Source organism: Pinus tabuliformis, chromosome 5_1, assembly GCF_031772625.1.
Source record: "Pinus tabuliformis cultivar Carrire ecotype Pingquan chromosome 5_1, CPIR1, whole genome shotgun sequence".
Classification (NCBI taxonomy): Eukaryota; Viridiplantae; Streptophyta; class Pinopsida; order Pinales; family Pinaceae; genus Pinus; species Pinus tabuliformis.
This window is the reverse complement of record NC_142305.1, coordinates 694702909-694725007: the sequence shown is the minus strand read 5'-3', so window position 1 is coordinate 694725007 and position 22099 is coordinate 694702909. Positions and strand designations below refer to the sequence as shown.

General features: G+C 38.3%; 1 protein-coding gene across 2 annotated transcripts in view; it reads left to right on the top strand.

Moving 5' to 3' along the window:
• The window catches only part of LOC149166842 (phenylacetaldehyde reductase-like), a 522913-nt gene that overhangs the window by 161591 nt on the left and 339223 nt on the right, over positions 1 to 22099 (top strand). For both annotated transcript variants that reach the window (XM_089432778.1, XM_089432779.1), the window contains exon 3: positions 21084 to 21275. In XM_089432778.1, coding sequence (XP_089288904.1) covers positions 21084 to 21275 — 192 coding nt within the window. The remainder of the gene's footprint in view (positions 1 to 21083; positions 21276 to 22099) is intronic.

The window sequence follows — 22099 nt, the reverse complement described above, 5'->3', positions numbered from 1 at the left end:
GTCATAAGTAATCAGATCTGAAACATTTCATTTGCAGACCTTAATCACAAGAACATCAATAATAATAAGACCCTAAAAACACTAAAACTGTCACATAATAATCATAAGAATCAGAACAAGTGTTTTGGCTCTTGTTTCTTGCATTTTTGGTGATTGATCTAAGCTGCACTAGACTGATTTCTATTTATAGTGGCATCTTCTAAGGTCTGATACATTCTATCCATCTCCGAAGTTGATCATTGTGCATTATTGTGGTAGTTGGATAGCTAAAGACTTAATAGATTGGCAATTTCATTAATTGTTCTCTTAAGTTTTGAGGATAGCCTCTCTCATAGCTAGATTACTAGCCTTTTCATTTGGTTGCTCTCTTGTTAGAAGTTGCATTGTTGCATTTAGTTCTTGTTGCATTTCATCATTTTTAAATCACTGTTAGCAATCTCATCTAATTGTGCTTGTAACATTGAGTTTCCTCTTGTTCTAATTGCTATATTACATAAGTGAGAGAGAATCATAATAAGCACATATAAGTAATCAAACATCATTGTTATCATTGTTTCATTGAGTAACATTGAATTGGCATCTTGTAATCTTGCGTTGACAGGTGGTAGTTGAATATTTGGGTTACAAGTGGTTTAACATTGTTCATATTGGAGCATTTCGCATATTTGTTATGTCATTGAAGCAATCTAATTGTGTCATCATTTGCATCCTCATTCTAGACTAGTGTTGCATTTTTAAAATTTACCTCCAAGCATAAGCTTGGTTGAAAGAAAGATAGGACAACCTTCTCCACCATTCAATTTGAGAAGTTAGACCCTAATTCACGGTTAACACAGTTGATCTTGCAGTTTTCTCGTGGGCAATCCCTTGTAGGAACGGAGGCACTTGGGTGGTTAGAACTCCTGGGGAGGTATCGTTAATGAAGCCTTAGCCTCCTTTCTCAACAGTTCTCTCTACAACCTTGTTTGTGACTAGCTTCAAGACAATTGAGGAAGAGGCTTCAGCTAGACTAGGCATATACCTAAAATCAACCAAGATATTGTTGGAAATAATACTGAGAGGGGGGGGGGTGAATCAGTATTAGCAAGTCAATAATTTTTCATTTCCATAATCAGATTCATATACGCTACTTCAATTAATGGAACTTGCGTGTATACGCAACTGTGTTTAAAGCAACTAGCGTATATCCTGCAAACTTATGATTCAGTTAATTCATCATATGTTGATTTTTAATCAATGCATCAGAACCATATAAATAGAAACTAGGTGCAGTAAAAATAGAATAGACAATCACACACATGAACACAAGATATAAGGTGGAAACCACCCGCTGCAATTGTCTCTATCTTCTTTTTAAATTGGAAACTCCTTTTTACAATTTTTGGCTTCTACCAGTACGTAGGCTTCCAGTACGTAGGCTTCTACCTGCAGAAGGCTACAACCTTCTCTCATTCTCCAACTTCTCCTGGAAGGGAGCTACAACCCCCTAGCTCTTGTACTAGCTGATATGTTTACTAGTATGTAGGTGTCGGCCTACAAAAGGCTACAACCTTTTCTTTTCTTCCAGGAACCACGTTTCATAAATTTTCAGACTGGATCCATCAATAACATCATTTAACCATCAAATATATCTGCATCAACCAATCTCCTTTGCACCAACCACAACTGAATCAATCAATCACTTTTCAGAATGTTGTAACCAGAATACAGTAACCAGAATGCAGTAACCAGAACCCAAACCAGAACCCTGAATACTGCAACAGCAAACAGAAGCAACGAAAACATATTTTATGAGGTATACGCTCCTTCCATGTGTCGAACCTACGTGTATACGCACTTTTCTCAAGGCGAACCTACGTACAGATCTGCAAATCAAATTTAAGATGTATACGTTGTTTTGATATGCAGAACCAACGTGTATACGCGCCTTTTCTAAAGTGAACCTGCGTACAGATCTGTAAATGATGATTTAAACTTTACAACAATTCCAGACTTCAGTTATACCCAGATCATCATATTTACAAACTACAACATGCGCCAGTTATTTAGATAAATGATCAAAACCACATAAAGATACTTCACTTCAAGCCTTAAGATCTTGACCCATCATTAGATCTTATCCTTCATCAAGCGCTAAGGTTCATCCTTGGTTCAGATCCAGCTATGCACCATAACCCAATAACCTGTATACTAGATCTTACTCTTCATCAGATATTCAATACATGAGTGCTTTTCCCCAATGATCTTCTCCTCCTTTTATAGTCTTAGGCCTTACTCAATACCATGGACCAAAACCACTTAGGACCAATACCTTGGACCAAATACCTGGGGTCAACACTTCGGACCAGATACCTTGGACCAATACCATGGATCAAAATACCATGGACCAAATACCATTGACCAAAACTTAGTTTTCCAATATGTATGTGCCTTTCCTTCCGTGAAAGTGCATGTGTACGTTATATGTCCCTTTTGGTCTGTGAACCCACATGTACACGCGGCTTGGTTAATGGAGAACCTACGTATACCTTTCTTTCTTCATTCTGTGAGTCTGAACTGTGATTTGTCATCTGAGTGAGTTGCCATCAAGGACAACACCTGTATCATAGTGCCAAATCTGTGTCATAATGCCAACAATCTCCCCCTTTGGACTTGATGGCAATCCCCAAGTCACTCTCCCCCTTTGTCATCAAGGGCAAAGGGTTATGGTCCCCCTGAGTACATGCTGAATTCTCTGATATGCTGAAGTGTGCTGATGGAGCTCCATGATCGAGTCCATGCTCCCTTTGAATATAAGCAAAGTCTGCAAAAAGATGTTCTAAAAGAACATGATTCTATACATACATCATAAATGACCTTCGTATCACCAATGACTCATTCATACATCCATCTCCCTGTAAGGTCCTATATATCTTCCAATATATATATATATATATATATATTTTAATAAATCACAGTAGAATACAACCATACTTTGAAATACATTGGGAATTCAAATTAAATCAGCAGGGTCTAACACTCTGAAATTCATTTCAGGAAACATATCATAACATTTACATACATTTAACTAAGATCAAATAGTATTGAATACATATGTACCGTTCACCAGAAGATGACACTCCACTTGCTTTGCTGTTATTGGTATTCCCTTGTCGCCGATCACCTCTGCGAATGAATGACGACGTACTTGATCCGAATGCGAAGACCCACCGGTTAACCTCCCAGCCTACTCCTTGGATACTCTTATTCCCCGCAGACCCCCGAGCTGCAATGAGGTTGTACAATGGAGGAATGCACTAGCTGGTAGAGGAGAGCACTCCTTGGCTCAAGAGTCTCCTCTCTCTAAAATCCTCTACCTCACCAAACTCACTATAGTTTCGTAATCACTGTTCTGACATCATCTCATCCATCCAACAATAGGGTTTCCAAAAGTCCTTTCTTCCATGGCTTGCCCCTTCTTTTATAGGAGTCCTCATAGGTGACACTTGGCATGTCATGCATAATTTTTTTTTTTTTTATAATTCAATAGCGTGATTATTCACCTACCCATGTGTCACTCTCTCATCAAGGGTCACCCAAAATTATTTCCTTAACTTTTTATTTAAAATTAATATTTTCCTCACCTCAACAAGATTCCTATTTCTTCTCTTAGTTGTCTCTTTATCCCCCCTTTTATTCCTTAATTTGTGTTCATTACTTGAAGTCAATTAATGAGTCAAGATTTTATCCCCTATCTACTCCCTAATTCAACTCAGGTTATCTCTTAGATGGATATTCTTATGTTGGTTGTTGCCACATGGAGGTTCTCTACATTTCTCTAAATTTAATTTATTATTCTTATTTTAATTCACCTTCCTATTTTCTTAATTAAGTTTAATAAGTTTAGGATTAATCTTTATCCTTACAATTATGCCCCTCTTTCCCCTTTTACCTAATTAAACCACATAATCTACCTAGTATTTTCCAACATGGGAAGGGTAGAGTTTTTAAGGTACTCTATTTTATTTCTTCCTATGATCCTCTTAATCCAAGTTTTATTTTTGATTTAATTACCTTGGTTTTTAACATCATTTACCCTTGATGTAAATTTACCTAGTTTTCATTCCTTGCTTATATTTATTATTTAATTTATTTTTAATGATTCCAAGGGTGCCAAGTTTGGTTGTGCCCTTCAATAACTTCCCTTGAAGTTCCAAGGGTGCCCCACCTAATAGTTTATTTGTGATGCCAAGGGTGCCAAGTTGGTCGTGCCCTTCAAGAAATTCCCCTGAAGTTCCAAGGGTGCCACACCACTTGCCTTTCAAGCATTCAGTGACTACGAGGGGAAAGTATAGGTGCAACGTCATAGACCACTATCATCTCTTATGTTGCCTGCTATAGTGAGACTAATGGTGTCGGGGATCAATCCGCCTTGATGCGTGCCCCCTAAAATCCTCATGAGCAACGCAACTTTGGGACCTACTCTCATGGCATTGTGATCTTCAAGGCGAAGGTGCTTCACCCTTCCAGCCCAAGTCACGACGGGAGTGCTAGTGGGTGAGATCAGCGACACTGTCCCACCCCTTTCATCTAGTTCCATCCACCTGTACAACCCCATCACCCATATGTGAGTCATTCGGTCAAGCAACTAATCTGTGCCTGCAACCATTAACATATCATCAGAATATAGATAAACATCTATGGAAGGTTTCAAAATCGACTTAGAATTTCAACGATAAAATAATATGAATTTTCCTCAAACCAGGTGTCATCAACTTGTCATATGCGAGTGCCTCTGATGGTTTTTTGCCATACTCAATAATCATTAGTAACAAGGTTTCTCAATGTTAGTCATTGTCATAATAGCATCATTAACAACTCCTAGTCATTCACATCATTGCTCATTGTAAGCCTGAACTAATGAAAGTAGGTAACATAGGGGACACATCCATCATGGCTATCATCATTAAACATCAATGGACAATACATATTCATTAAGCTATCAACATCGTAACATCAATAGAAATATACCTATCCATCAAATTTATCATCATCATGCATTTTTTAATAGAGAGCATACATATCTTTTACTGCCCTCATCATCATAAATTCAAATAGAGATCAAACTTAACTATTTAATGTTACAATCATCCTAATATCGATAGATAAGATACATAACCATTCATGCTATCATAATATAAATGGAAAACATACATAAACATCACAACCATGAATATCTCAATCACTAATAATAGTGTCATGTGCCCAGATCCTCAACCTGAGGTCCTCAAAGAATAATGTGTGGGCCTTATGGCTAAATAAATGTTTGTGTCATATCACTGTCAGTCAACTAGAGCGGGCACTACATACACCCCCTGGAATAGGTAAGGAAAACGGTGATGCATCTCCTCGGCGTCCTCCCAAGTAGCTAAATTGGGACTATAATTGTCCCACTGGACCTTGACCTGGTCCACTAATCGTCGTCTAAGCTGCAAATTTCTCTGGTCCAGTATGCAAACTGGTTCGGTCATCACTGTTCCCTCGTCCGAAACCTGCAAATGACCAAAGTCAATAACATGCGAAGGATTTGAAATATAATGACGTAAAACAGAAACATGAAACACATCATGCATACGTGCTAAAGTGGAGGTAAGGCAAGCCTATATGCCACTGGCCCTTTCCTTTTTAAGATTTCAAAAGGTCCTACAAACCATGGGGACAAATTTTCTCCCTTTCCAAATTTTATAGAGCTTTTTTGGGGCCTTACTCTCAGGAACACCCTATCCCCCACTTCATAATTTCGGTCTACCTGATGAGCATCAGCATAGCTCTTTTGTCGATCTTGCGCTTCTTTTAGCTTCCTCCTAATCATGGTCATTTGTTCTTCCATCTCTTGCACCACTTCAGGTCCTATTAATACTCGGTCCTCTAGTCGGTCCCAACTGAGAGGTGTTCTGCAAGGTCTTCCATATAAGAACTCAAATGGCGCCATCTTGATGGAACTCTGATAACTATTATTGTAAGCAAATTTTACAAGCGGTAAAAACTCCTCCCATCTCTTTTGTTGGTCCATCACATACATCCAAAGCATGTCTTCAAGGATTTGATTTGTCCTCTCTGACTGCCCATCTGTCTCCGGGTGATAAGCAGTGCTGAAGTTCAACTGGGTTCCCAAAGATTCTTCGAAATTGGTCCAAAATCTTCCAGTAAACACTGCTCCCCTGTCGGATATGATCTTCCTAGGCACTCCATGTAATCTCATAATCGCATCAATAAAAACCCTCGCAATTTCTGGTGCCTTATATGTAGTCTTAACTGGTATGAAATGAGCACTTTTGGTCAACGTGTCCACTACCACAAATATGGAATCATGTCTTCTTGAGGTCATTGGTAGTCCCACAATGAAGTCCATTGATATAACTTCCCATTTAGATTTTGGTATCTCATGGGGCTGCAATAAACCTGCCGGATGCCTGTATTCGGCTTTTACTCGCTAACACTCTAAGCATCTTGCTACCAAGTTCACGATGTCTTTCTTCATCCCTTTCCAAAAGAAGAGTGGTTTCAGATCCGCACTCATCTTCTTAACACCAGGGTGTGCCATATATACAGCGCGATGTGCTTCATTTAAGATTAATTAGCGTATATCTTCATTCGGTGGTACATATATCCTTACCCGAAATCGTAGTAGCCCATCATTATCAAGGGAGTATTCTTCATATTTTGGGACCCTCATTTCATCCTCCCTTAAACTTTTGCTAACCTCCTAATACCAGGTGTCTTTAATTTGTAATTCAAGCAGTTTCTCCCTCAAATTTGTCTTAAAGGGAATCACTGAAAATATCCGCAGCCTCGTACTTAAACCATCAGCCACCCTATTTACCGTTCCTTTGATGTAAGTGATATCAAAATCATATTCACTAATTAGCTCAGACCATCGTCTTTGCCTTGCATTTAAGTGATCTTGAGTGAATATGTGTTGTAGCCCACAATGGTCAATCCTAAGATCAAACTTCCTTCCTAGAAGGTAGTGTCTCCAAATATTTAGTGCATAAACAATTGTTGCCATTTCTAGATCATGGGTTGCGTAGTTTTCTTCGTGGGTTCTGAGTTTCCTTGATGCATAGGCTATTACTCTTCCTTCTTGCATCAACACACAGCCCAACCCTTCCTTGGAGGCATTAGTGCAAACCAAAAATTCTTGTTCCATATCCGGCACCTTCAAAATTGGTGCTGTCGTTAATAACACCTTTAACCTTTGGAATGCCTCTTCACATTTTTCAGTCCAAATGAATTTCTTGTTCTTTATTTGGAGTTCGGTAATGGGGTTTGCTAATTTTGAAAACCCTTCGACAAATCTACGATAGTACCCTACCATGCCCATGAAACTTCGTCTTTCATGAACATTGGTTGGTGTTGGCCATTCTATGATGGCCTCGATCTTTACTGGGTCTACTGCAATACCCTCCCCAGAGATAATGTGTCCAAGATAATGAATCTTGGTTTGGTTAAAGGAACACTCTGACAACTTCCCGTACAATTGGTTTTCTCTAAGACATTGTAGAACTATCCTCAAGTGTTCGTCATGATCTTCTGGGGTCTTTGAGTAGATCAAAAGGTCATCGATAAAGACTTGTACAAACTTGTCTAAGTAATCCTGAAATATTCCGTTCATCAAACTCATGAAAACACCCGTGGCATTTGTCAGTCCAAAGGGTAAAACTACAAATTCATAGTGCCCAAATCTTGCTTTAAAGGCTGTCTTCGAAATATCTTCTTCTTTGATTCTCAACTGATGATATCCCGACCTCAGATCTATTTTTGAAAACACAGTCGCCCCTCTCATTTGATCAAATAAGTCATCTATCCTTGGCAAAGGGTATTGATTCTTTATCGTCACTTTATTCAACTGGCGGTAATCAATGCACAGTCGCCAAGACCCGTCCTTTTTCTTAACAAAAATCACTGGGGCTCCCCTTGGAGATATGCTAGGTCGTATGAACCCCAAGTCCAATAATTCCTTTAATTGGATCTGCAATTCCTTTAGCTCTGGAGCCGACATACGATAGGGTGCCTTTGCAATAGGCTCCATGCCTGGTTTAAGGTCGATGGTGAAATCAATTTCCCTTTTTGGGGGTAGCCCAGGTAGTTCTTCGGGAAATACATCCTTAAATTCAACAAGGAATGGGTGTTTATCAAGATCTTCAGAGTGACTCCTTTTGTTTAGAACTACCACTGAGAACAATTGACATCCCTTTCGCCTAAATTTCATTAGTTGCATGGAGGAGATGAACCTCAGGGACACCCCTCGGTTCTTTCCCCTTAATGATTTTCTTTGGCCGTCATCGTCGGTGAAATGTAGAATCTTGTCTTTGCAGTCTAGGAGTGCCTCATGTCGCTCCAACCAATCCATTCCTATAACTACGTCATAAACTCCTAGAATTGTAGAGTACAAGGATACCTTGGTCTTACATACACCCAGGTCCACCTCACAATCCTTTACCATCTTTCCTACATTTCTTTTCATACCACATGCCATTTCTACATGTCTAAATTCATATCGTGGAGTTGCTTTATGTTTAATCATTGATAATGCATTTATAGAAATAAATGAATCAGTAGCCCCTGGATCTATTAAAATGACAAAACTCATACCATCAATATTACCTGAGGTTTCCAACACAGTGGACTGGTGTTCGACCTGGCGATTGTTCACCGCTGCATGGATGCGATGAGCCTTCCCCAGATCCCCCACTGTAGTTGCATTCTTAGTTGAGTTGGTTTTACTTGTCTTTTGAGGGCAATCCCGCTCGTAGTGAGGACCTCCACAAGTCCAACACCCCCTCCTAGGGACTTGGCTCCTACTACCAATTGAACTGGGAGTTGGTCTGGAACTCTGCTGGAAAGAAATCGGTGCTGAGGTGGTGTGACTTGGTGTTGTCGCATAGGCCGATGCGATTATATACCTAGGGGGGATAATATGGGGTACCAAGGGAGGTACCCAAGGTAATAATGTAATAATGGGATGGGCCATAGTAATAAATAAGGTGGTTAACCCATGTCATGTAAGGGACCACAAGTAGTTAATAATAATGTAAAGGGCCCATGGTATTAGTTGATGGTATGAGGAAAACATGGTAATGATGCATGGTATTGTATGTATGAGGCCTATATAGAGGCTAGAGACTCCACATGGATGAATATGAAGAGAAGTATTCTTGTACGAACAGGCATATGGCTTGTGGAGTGTTCTCCTTCCTTAAGGAGTGAATGTATGGTGTTGCCCTACCATAAGGGTTTTGATTAATAAAGAATCATTTCATATTATTTTTGGGTTTATTTGCATTATCTTATATTTTCGTATTTGATCTATAATATTCTTGGGTTAGATCTACAACAAGTGGTATCAGAGCTACAACAATTGGTATCAGAGCTCTTTCTTGGGCAAACCGTGGAGATTTTTTTTTTTTTCCATTTTTGCAGGGTTTCTGGGGCGGCGAGTTTGCAGATCAGATCTAGACGTCTTGGTACAAGATCTGCAAAATCTAATTGCAGATATGGATTCTTTGGGAAAAAATACCCAATTTAAAAAAAAAAACTCAGTTGAATCGGAGTCCGGATGAAGGAGATATCGCTGATTTAAAAATCAGTAGGGTTGCAGACAAATTTTCGGGGCAGCGAATTTGCGGCGTAGATCTAGAAGTATTGGCACCAGATCTGCAAAATGTAATTGTAGATCTGGAATCTTTGAGAAAAAACACCTGATTTAAAAAAAAAAATCAGTCGAATCGGAGTCCGGATGAGGGAGATATCACTGATTTAAAATCAGCTCTTTTTGCAGAAATTTTGGGTGACAGCGGGAGAGTAGCAGAGCAGATCTGGAATTCTAGTGCATGGATCAGGATTTTTATCACATGGGCAGATGCAGAATGATTGTTCCATTTCTAAAAACAGGTTATAATAGGGATTCTGAGCAATATTGACGGATCTGTGACCATTTCAATTTTTCAATATTTTTGTGATGGTGGGCCTAGATCGCTTTGAACAGGAAGACTCTTTTTTGGGTCGTCTCACTAAGCTCCGACAGACTGGTACAGTGGAGGAATATATTACCGCTTTTGAAGCCTTAGCCTTCCGCACTAGGGGTCTCACAGATACATTCTACAAGGACTGTTTTATCTTCGGTCTTAAAGAAGCCATCAAAGCTCAAGTTCTACTTCACCACCCTTCCACGTGGACGGAGGCTTGCCAGTTAGCTCGTCAGGTCACATTGCCTAGCAAAGATTTTATTTTTACAGAAAAGAAGGAAACTATGGAACCTAAAGGGGTACTTCCTACTGGTATATCCTTATTGCAGATTCATGGATTGATTCAGAAAGAGAAGATCATTGTTTCTATCAATCGTAGTTGTAAACATAATTTTATTAGTGTTAATTTGACAAAAAAATTGCAAGTCCCAGCAAAACAAATTGAACATACACAGGTTGATGATAAGGATGTTCAAATCTATAAGGATTTGAAGCTTTCTATGGATAAGTATGTGCTTCATGGTGATTTTTATGCTTCAGATATGGATAATATGGATCTTGTTTTGGGATATCCTTGGATGGAATCTGCGGGTACAATCAATATTAATGTGCAGAAGAAATTCCTGAAGCTATGGTATAAAAAGAAGAAAATTACATTACAGGATATTTCCATTAATAAGCAGGTAGAATCCAAGGAGGTTGACGCAGAAGATGTTCCAGGGACTGACATATCAGATGATGAGCAGTTGATGGTCGATAATCAAACACAAACAGAGACTGAAGTAGAACAGGTTACTGGTACTGACACATCTGATGAGGGTTCAGTGGTTGAAGTCATATTGGAAAAGAAGACACCACAACGGGCACCACAACAGGGTGAATTAAAGAAAAAGACATCGTGGGTTAAAACTTCAACATATCATCACCTACATCACCACGCAAGACAACCATCAAGATGGAAACCAAGTAGTCACATGACGGATAGCGAGGAGAGAAGATCCACCCACTACACATCAACACAGAAGAGCTGCCACGGTCAACTTACATCTCAAGCGAGCGAGGCACCAGCAAGATCGACGATTCACCTTTCTCTTGGATGGCTAGATGCACGTGCATGGTATCAGTGGACTACTCTTTTGAGTAGATCTTATTATTTGTGTTCTTCCCATGTTTCGGGGACGAAACATGCTTAGGGGGGTGGAATGTTATATACCTAGGGGGGATAATATGGGGTACCAAGGGAGGTACCCAAGGTAATAATGTAATATTGGGATGGGCCATAGTAATAAATAAGGTGGTTAACCCATGTCATGTAAGGGACCACAAGTAGTTAATAATAATGTAAAGGGCCCATGGTATTAGTTGATGGTATGAGGAAACCATGGTAATGATGCATGGTATTGTATGTATGAGGCCTATATAGAGGCTAGAGACTCCACATGGATGAATATGAAGAGAAGTATTCTTGTATGAACAGGCATATGGCTTGTGGAGTGTTCTCCTTCCTTAAGGAGTGAATGTATGGTGTTGCCCTACCATAAGGGTTTTGATTAATAAAGAATCATTTCATATTATTTTTGGGTTTATTTGCATTATCTTATATTTTCGTATTTGATCTATAATATTCTTGGGTTAGATCTACAACAAGTGGTATCAGAGCTACAACAATTGTGGTTGACGAGTTTGTTGTAGTACCCTGTGCGGATGCTGAGCTGGATGCCTATATGGTGTTCTTTGATTTCTTCCTGACCACCTTTGATGATTTAGCGCAGGACCCCCTTGTAAATTTCTACGTTCCATATTGTTTCTACCTGGTACTCCTGATCCTGTGGGCCTTGTTGACTTACTACGTTCACTTCTCATGATTTCCTCCTTTGCAATGATTGCCCACTGAACTGCCTCGTGCAAGGTGCGAGGCATTAAGATTCTAACCTTGGTCCGAATGTTAACATTTAATCCATACACAAATTTGTTCACCTTGAGCTTTTCTGTGTTTAGGTGAGGGGCATAACGGAGTAATTCCATGAAACGTGCCTCATACTCTAGTAGTGAGCGGCTCCCCTGCTTTAATGAATTGAATTCATTTAGTTGTCTCTCAAGGAACTCTTCTGACAGGTAACGTTCTATAAATTTTTCTTCAAATAGCTCCCAAGTTACTTCTGATATATCCATCCCCAATTGGGTTAATAATGTCTTCCACCAAAGTAGTGCATTTCCCTTTAGCTGGAATATACCCATCTATCAAATTTATCATCATCATGCTTTTTTTAATAGAGAGCATACATATCCTTTACTGCCCTCATCACCATAAATTCAAATAGAGATCAAACTTAACTATTTAATGTTACAATCATCCTAATATCGATAGATAAGATACATAACCATTCATGCTATCATAATATAAATGGAAAACATACATAAACATCACAACCATGAATATCTCAATCACTAATAATAGTGTCATGTGCCCAGATCCTCAACTTGAGGTCCTCAAAGAATAATGTGTGGGCCTTATGGCTAAATAAATGTTTGTGTCATATCACTGTCAGTCAACTAGAGCGGGCACTACACTCCCAACCAAGTGGGTATATACCAAGTTTGACTCCTCCACCCAACCAAGTGGGGATATACCAGTTGTTTATACATGACAAAACAAGAACATTACATCATCCATCCCATGCATAGTGGGGTAACAAACTAGGTCGTTTCATGACCTTTACATTAAAAGATATACATGACATATATAACAGAGACCAAATATCTGAGACAAGACCATGATAGTCATCAGCAACTATCATCAGCAACATCTATCAATCAACATCCAGACTAGCAACCACGATCTCCCCTTGGACCTGTTCCACCTAAATCAAAAACAATTGTGTGAATTTGTACCAAGATCTTCTAAGATAATGCCAACAATGCATTATTAGAAGTATATGCTCCCCCTGAACCTGTGCTAGATGATCACTGTCAGATCTGATCATTTCATATAGTAGAAGAGTTATCAAGGCATCATCATCAATAAGATATACATCAAGTTATCAACAATTTATGAGAACCAACAATTTTCTACATGTCATCCACAGACTGTGACCATCATCAAGTAGAGCAGATAATTCTCTTAGCCATATCAGACCCCTGAGTCTGGCCCATTGCTTTTCCTCAAACCAACATATACATGACTGTATCCACAGAAACTAGCATACGTACATGACTATGCTTCATGAAACTCGCGTATAACCACCTTTCTCTGAAACATATAAGTTTTAACAGCAGGATGATGCATCAACCGCTCCCAGCTTCTGTCTGAGATATTCAAATGTCTCTCTGGGTAGTGGTTTGGTGAATATGTCAGCAACTTGTTCTTTGGAGGGAACATACTCCAATCTGACCTTTTGTTCAAGCACTTGTTCACGTAGAAAATGATATTTGATGGGTATATGCTTGGTCTTGGAATGCATGACTGGATTCTTTGAAATACTTATTGCACTTGTATTATCACATAGAATGGGGATGGGTGGAGTACGTGATCTGAATGTCTTGCAATGTTTGCATCATCCAAAGGAGTTGTGTGCAGCAAGATGCAGCAACTACATATTCTGCTTCAGCGGTAGATAATGCAATTGAGCTTTGTTTCTTGCTGAACCAAGACACTAATCTGGAACCCATATAAAATGCACCACCACTAGTGCTTTTTATGTCATCAATGCTTCCTGCCCATTTTGCATCTGTGTATGCATGAAGTGTAAGATCTGTATCTCTAGGATACCATAAACCAAAATTCTGTGTCCCTTGAAGATATTTGAAAATCCTTTTGACTACTTGAAGGTGTGATTCCTTTGGATTTGTTTGGAATCTTCCAACTATTCCTACTGCATGCATGATGTCTGGTCGGGTACCTGTTAGATAAAGCTGCCAATCATGGATCTGTAAGTTGGTTGTTGTACTGCTGTTGATTCATCATTTGAGCTGAGACTGCATCCTGTTACCATGGGGGTACATACTGGTTTAGAATCTTCCATGCCATACTTTTTCAAGATCTGTTTGAGATATTTGGTTTGTGACAGAAAAATACAATTTTTATGTTGTTGAACTTGTAGACCAGGAAAATATGTAAGCTCACCAAGCAGGGACATTTCAAATTCTTGCTGCATTACCGAAGTAAAATTCCGACTCATGCCTTCTTCATTGCTACCAAAAATGATATCATCAACATACACAACAAGTATTAGCAATTTATTATTGTCAATCTTTGTATATAGATTGCTATCAGCTGATCCTTTTGAAAAACCTTGTTGATGGTGATATTTGTCAAGACGGTAATACCAGGCCCTTGGAGCTTGTTTTAGACCATAGAGAGCCTTTCTGAGACTGCAGACAAGTTTGGCATCATTTCCAAGAATGAATCTGTCTGGTTGCTCAATATAGACTTCTTCTTCTAAGTCTCCATTAAGCAAGGCAGATTTTACATCCATTTGGTATACTTTGAATTTCTAAAAACTAGAAAGAGCAAGGAACATTCTTATGGCTTCAAGTCTAGCAACAGGTGCAAAAGTTTCTTCAAAACCTATACCTTCTTGTTGAACATATCCTTTACAAACAAGTCTGGCCTTGTTTCTAATAACTTCTCCATTTTCATTCAGCTTGTTTTTGAATATCCATTTAGTTCCTATGATATTCTTATCATGAGGTCTAGGTAGTAGGAACTAATTCCCAAGTATTATTCTTTTCAATTTGCTCAAGTTCTTCATTCATGGCCTTGACCCAACATTCATCTTTGCATGCTTCATTTACATTTTGAGGTTCGGTGGAGGAAAGCAATGCTAGATAGCTTGAAGCTTTTGTAATAGTTCTTCTTGTCTGCACACCTACCTCTTTTTGTCCCAAAATTTGAGTCTCTGGATGATTTTTCTGAACATACCTTGATGGAATCTTTTCTTCTACCGTTATATGTTCTTCTGGTGCTTCATTGGTTTCTTCTTCAGAATTAGTCTGATTTGATGTGGGAGGATAATCCTCATCTTCTTCACAATCTTCAGTTTTTACTTGCTTTGGATTTTTGCATGCTTCATCAACCACAACATCAATACTTTCAATAATTTTCCCAAGTCTTTTATTATAACATCTATATCCTTTACTTCGGCAAGAGTAACCAAAGAGAATGCCTTCATTTGCTCTGGGTTCAAATTTACCAAGTTTTTCATCAGTCCTTTTGATGTAACATTTGTTTCCAAAAACTTTGAAGTATTTTACAGTAGGAGTCTTACCATACCAAAGTTCATGTGAAGTTTGAGTGTTGTTTACCCGAACATTTGCTTGGTTGAGAATAGTGATGGCAGCGAATGCAGCTTCACCCCAGAAGGTTGCAGGAGTTCCAAACTCATCTAGCATAGCACGAGCCATTTGTTGAACAGTTCTGTTCATCCTTTCTACCACTCCATTTTGTTGAGGAGTCCTTGCAGTGGAGAATTGCCCTTTTATTCCATGTTCTTCACAAAAGTCAAAGAATTCATCCGAGGTAAATTCCCCTTCTCGATTAGATCTGAGGCATTTGATTTTGCGATCTGATTCATTTTCAACCAAAGCTTTGAAGTCTTTGAATTTTTCAAATGCTTCATTTTTATGCTTTAGAAGTCCTATCCAACACATTCTGGAAAAATCATCAATGAACAGTTTAAAGTATTCTTTTCCACGAGGTGACTTTTTCCTTGATGGTCCACATAAATCAGTATGAACAAGTTCAAGATGCTTACTAGTTGATCCTTCTTTTTTAGGGAAGTGCGCTCTGGTTTGCTTACCAAATTGACATGATTTGCATATTGTATTTTCTGGGATGTTGATATCAGGAAGATCACGAATAGCCTGGTATCTGCGTGATTTTCTTATTTGAGAGAAGCTTAGATGCCCCAATCTTCTGTGCCATAGCCAGTGTTCATCATTTTTGCTTAGATAGCATCGTTGTTGTCCTCCCTTGAGTATGTATAAGTTGTTTGGAGTTCTTATACCTTTGATCACGGTTTCTCCTGTATCAAGCTTGTGAACAACACATCCATTTGATCGAAATACTACTTCATTTCCTTGATCACACATTTGACTAACACTCAACAGGTTATGCTTTAGACCATCAACATACATAACATTCCTAGCTTTAACTTTTTCTTTTAAGAGAATAGAGCCTTTACCTTTTATGACAGCAGGAGTGTCATTTCCAAATGAGACCTTCTTTTCCTTTTCTAAGGCATTATATGGCTGAAGTTTTTCTTTGTCCCTATCATGTGTTTTGAGCATCCACTGTTGATGTACCATTGATTTTCTTGTCCTTCTGCATACAAGGCTATACCACATCCTTCTATTTCAGTTCTTTCTTTCTCCATATTTTAGGACTTAATGAAGTTTGCTCCTTCTGAGATGTTTGCCAAAATTTACTCCTGCATTCAGATTCTTCATGACCGAAGTTGTTGCAAATAGAGCATTCTATTTCATTTTCAAGAAGAGAAAAGTTATTGTAGGTCCGTTTCATGATCCTTGTCTCGTTCCTTTGATTTCGTGCTTCTCTAGTCATGATGGTCTTGTAAGCAACACATTGAGCAGCGTTGTGTCCAAAGTTATGACATGAAAAACATTGGCCATTAAAGAAGTTACTGCGATTATCGAATCTACTGACCTGGTGATTGTAGTTTCTATTGATATTCATTCTTGAAATAGATTGAGTATGATTTACCTGAGGTTGGTTGTAGCTTCTGTTCATCCTTGAAGTAAATTGAGCCTGATTTACCTGGTGATCTGCTTTATGACTTTGCTGACGATTGTCAATCTGTTCACTGCTCTTTGCTGCATCAAGATAGCTTTTAGTGGAGGTTGACGGCTTCTGTGCTTGAGATTCTTCTTCAGTATATCCAAGACCTGTCTTTATCAGAGGAGAACATTGCACTTTGATAATTTCATTTAAGGTTTATGATCCTTTAATAAATCTAAGATTGAGAGCTTTTGTTTTCTCAAAATCCTTTCTTAGACCCACAATTTCACATTCTAGTTTTTCATTGTATTTTTCTCTTTCAGCAAGTTGGAATGTCAGAGTATCTATAATCATGTTCTTTTCTTCTAAACAAATTTTGAGTTTAGAGATTTCTTCATAAAGGTCATCTTCATCTAAAGCATCCAAGAAATCATCATCTTCAAAAGCCATCAGAAGTCTATAGTCGTTACTGTTTTCATCTTCATAACTAATTGATAAACCATCGCTATCTTCATGCGTATAGTAGCTCTTCTTACTTACACTTTGTTTTCTATTCCATTTTGCTGATTCCTTACCTTTATCAAGCTTATCTTTATGAGGACATTTGGCAGCATAATGACCGACTCTTCCACAAGCAAAACATTTGAAAGGTAGTTTACCTCTGAATCTTCTAGAACCCTGTTGAAGGTTCTTGACAAAGTTTGCTTCTTCCTCTCCTTCTGAAATATGTCCTGATTCATTGAGTTCTTCTCTTCCTGAAGCTTTAAATGCGGCTTCTCTCATATCTGATGGACCTCCTTTTCTCATTTCGAAAGCAGTTAAGATTCCGTGCAGCTGTGTCATAGTAATAGTCTGAAGATCCTGCTTTTCTTCTATGGCAGAAACTTTTGATTCAAACTTAGTAGACAAGGATCTTAAAATCTTTTCAACTAAAGTAACTTCTTTTATCTCCTCACCCAAATTCTTCATGCAATTAACAATCTCATCTATACGTAAGAAGTAACTAGCTATACTTTCATCATTGTACATTTTGAGAGTTTCATATTGAATTCTGAGAGTTTGTAGTTTTGCACGTTTTACCTGATGGTCTCCTTCATAGCTTAGAATGATCTTGTCCCATATTTCCTTGGCGGATTTGAGTTGCATAACTTCGACAAATTCTGATTGTGACAGACTCCCCAATAATGTATTGACAACCTTGTTATTGGTTTCATATTGCTTTTTACCTGCCGCATCTGTAGGAATTGCTGATGGAAATGTATATCCTCCTTCCACGATTTCCCAGACATCTGTTCCAAGAGATTGAAGATAGGCTATGGTTCTTACCTTCCAATAAACGAAGTTGCTTCCATCAAAGATTGGTGGTCTGATGGATCCCTCTCTTTCGTTGTTACTCATGATTGTGGATCTTCCTTCAAGCGATCAAGCTTCTTCTGAAGGACCTGCTCTGATACCAATTGTTGGAAATAATACTGGGGGGGGTGAATCAATATTTGCAAGTCAATAGTTTTTCATTTCCATAATCAGATTCATATATGCTACTTCAGTTAATGGAACTCGCGTGTATACGCAACTGTGTTTAAAGCAACTAGCGTATATCTTGCAAACTTATGATTCAGTTAATTCATCATATGTTGATCTTTAATCAATGCATCAGAACCATATAAACAGTAACCAGGTGTAGTAAAAATAGAACAGACAATCACACACATGAACACAAGATATAAGGTGGAAACCCAATGTGGGTGAAAACCACCTGTTGCAATCGTCTCTATCTTCTTTTTAAATTAGAAACTTCTTTTTACAATTTTTGTACTGGTGCAGTCTTATACCAGTACGCAGGTTTCTACTTGCAGAAGGCTACAACCTTCTCTCGTTCTCCAGCTTCTCCTGGAAGGGAGCTACAATGCCCTAGCTCTTGTACTAGGTGATATGTTTACTAGTACGTAGGTGCCGACCTACAGAAGGCTACAACCTTCTCTTTTCTTCCTGGGACCACGTTTCATAAATTTTCAGACTGGATCCATCAATAACATCATTCAACCATCAAATATATCTGCATCAACCAATCTCCTTTGCACCAACCACAACTGAATCAATCAATCACTTTTTAGAATGCTGTAACCAGAATACAGTAACCAGAACCCAAACCAGAACCCAGAATACTACAACAGCAAACAGAAGTAGCTAAAACATATTTTATGAGGTATACGCTATTTCCATGTGTCGAACTTGCGTGTATACGCACTTTTCTCAAGACGAACCTGCATACATATCTGCAAATCAAATTTAAGATGTATACGCTATTTTGTTATGTAGAACCAGCGTGTATACGCACCTTTTCTAAAGTGAACCTGCGTACAGATCTATAAATGATGATTTAAACTTTACAACAATTTCAGACTTTAGTTATACCTAGATCATCATATTTACAGACTACAACATGCGCCAATTATTCAGATAAATGATCAAAACCACATAAAGATACTTCACTTCAAGCGTTAAGATCTTGACCCATCATTAGATCTTATCCTTCATCAAGCACTAAGGTTCATCATTGGTTCAGATCCAGCCATGCACCATAACCCAATAACCTGTATACTAGATCTTGTTCTTCATCAGATATTCAATACTTGAGTGCTTTTGCCCAATGATCTTCTCCTCCTTTTATAGTCTTAGGCCTTACTCAATACCATGGACCAAAACCATTTAGGACCAATGCCTTGGACCAAATACTTGGGGTCACACTTCGGACCAGATACCTTGGACTAATACCATGGACCAAATACCACGGACCAAAACTTAGTTTTCCAACATGTACGTGCCTTTCCTTCTGTGAAGGTGCGTGTGTACGTTATACACCCCTTTTGGTTTGCAAACCCGCGTGTACATGTGGCTTGGTCAATGGGGAACCTGCGTATACCTCTCTTTCTTCATTCTGTGAGTCTGAACTGTGATCTGTCATCTGAGTGAGTTGCCATCAAGGACAACACCTGTGTCATAGTGCCAAATCTGTGTCATAATGCCAACAGATCTTGCATCACACCTAGTTTAGTTTTGCAATTCATCTGTCTGACTTTTTCTCTTCTTGTAGCATTGTAATTATTGTGACTTGAGGTATCTATCTGCAAGTTTCTTAATTCTCATTGAGCATTATTAGGGCATTGGTCTATCATATTTATCTTATATTTGCCTTATTGATCCTAATTGAATCCATCTTAAAACACATTGCTCATAAATATTCACACTTGCTATAATCATAATCAAGTTACACTAATAATAATTGCCTTGCCCTTAGATCTCCTAGACTTGTTGCTTCAACAAGTTTTCCTTCATCAATCATCCTTAGGGACTACCCCCTTTGACTTAGCTAGGCGAGAGTCTAAATGGAGTGAGTAGGGATCAGAGTGACAGCCCCTACTCTGAGTGTTGCACCTTGGCTGTACACTTTAGGCAACAACAGTGACCTTGGGCTTACAATGGTGGTGAAATGCTTCAAAAATATATAGGTACCCCCCCTGACATGAGGGGTAATTGGGGTCATTCGGCTCACTTTGTTTGCAAATGTTATATATTTAATATTTGTCTTCTTTGAATATTTTAATATGTGTTACAATCTGAATATGTGATGTCGATTTAAGTTTATACTTTAATTTAGTTGAAAAAAGTCAACTTCTTTGTCCTGTTTACCACTTTTTCCTCAGTCAATGTTTCAGGACCTCAACTGGTCATGCCCTAACTTGAGTTCTACAGCACTGGTTTTGGCATGCCATTTTCTAGCTATTGTTGATCACCTTTAAAATTAAGCCACAGTCCAAACAAACTGGGTTAGCATGGAGTTGTATTATGGGTAATGGTTCTGCCCATATTTGAAGCTTGATTTAGTTTTGGTTGTTTTGGCTTTTAGATGACATGTTGGAGCTTGTCTGATAACCATATTTGACATACAATTGTTCATGAAAATTTAGCTAAAATCCAAGAGGACAACAATATTATGAGCTCAGAACAATCTTTGTATATGGATATCTGTGACAAGATAAGTCTAGAGATCTAAACATAGAATTCAGAATCCATCCTGTTGCTATTTTCATCCTACATTCTAGTTATTGATTCTAAATTCTTATTGAAAGGATCCTCTATCCATTTGCACGGAATCATGTACCCAGGCTCTTGATTGATTGTTTGGATGGCATGCTAATTATTTTAGTAGGCTATTTACGTTATTGATCTTACCCCTTTGTTCACTATTAAAATATTTAGGTTATCCTTTATTACAAGTGTCATTTTCATCTGTTGTTGTTTTTATAATTTCCTTGTATAACAACTTGATTGTACTGCAGGCTGAAATGCTTGATCCAGCAGTTAAAGGCACTCTTAATGTTCTTAATGCATGTGCCAAAGCTTCTTCGGTAAAGAGGGTGGTAGTAACATCATCAGTAGCAGCTGTCACATACAATTTTAGGCCTCGATCGCCTGATACAGTAGTTGATGAAACTTGGTTCAGTGATGTAGAGTACTGCAAGCAAGCTAAGGTATATTTTGGTTTCACTATGTATCCATTTTCATTTTACCATATGTAGCTTTGTGGCTGTTATGTTTTCATTATGTCTGTGAATGCGGCCTTTTTTATGGGGAGGATTTATATGTATAAATCAATCTTAGATAATAGGTTGCTTGTATTAATGGGATGTTTATAATTTTTTTTATGAACCATGAAGACTACCTATATTTGTTTAAACACTATAGATACTGATTACTTAGCCATAGTCAATTATTAAGATTCTACGGTTCTGAGGGCTTACAATTGTGGAGTAGGGGATAGGTCAGTATTATATGAAACTTCTGCAGCTTTGAATGTCTACAACTACAGAACAAGGAATATTTCAATGTTGTATGGAATTACACTGTCACACTGCAACATAGAGATACTTTATTTGCACTGGAGGCATTGTTCCACAATTTCGATTGGCAAGAAATGGAACAGGTACCATTCTGGGAATGATTGGTGCTCCATGACCAAGGTAACGAGCTGATTTTATTGAAGCAACTGATTCCCCATATATTGCTAGTCCATTGCATTCAATATTTAGAGTATATGGGCACCAGCTCTGATTTTTGAAGAATTACCACATTATAGATGTTGCATGTAATTCAGAAAATTATTCTATATTTTAGAAAAAAAAAATATTAGTGTGAGTTTGTATTTGCTTGATTGAGTGCCTTACAAAATACAATTTTCTGTATTTTACATTTCTGCATTATTTAGTTCAACAGAAAATAAATGATATTGTGAATCAGAATAAGTCTTCTTACAGCAAAATCTAGCACCTTTAATGTGTGAAAGTGCCAAGCACTA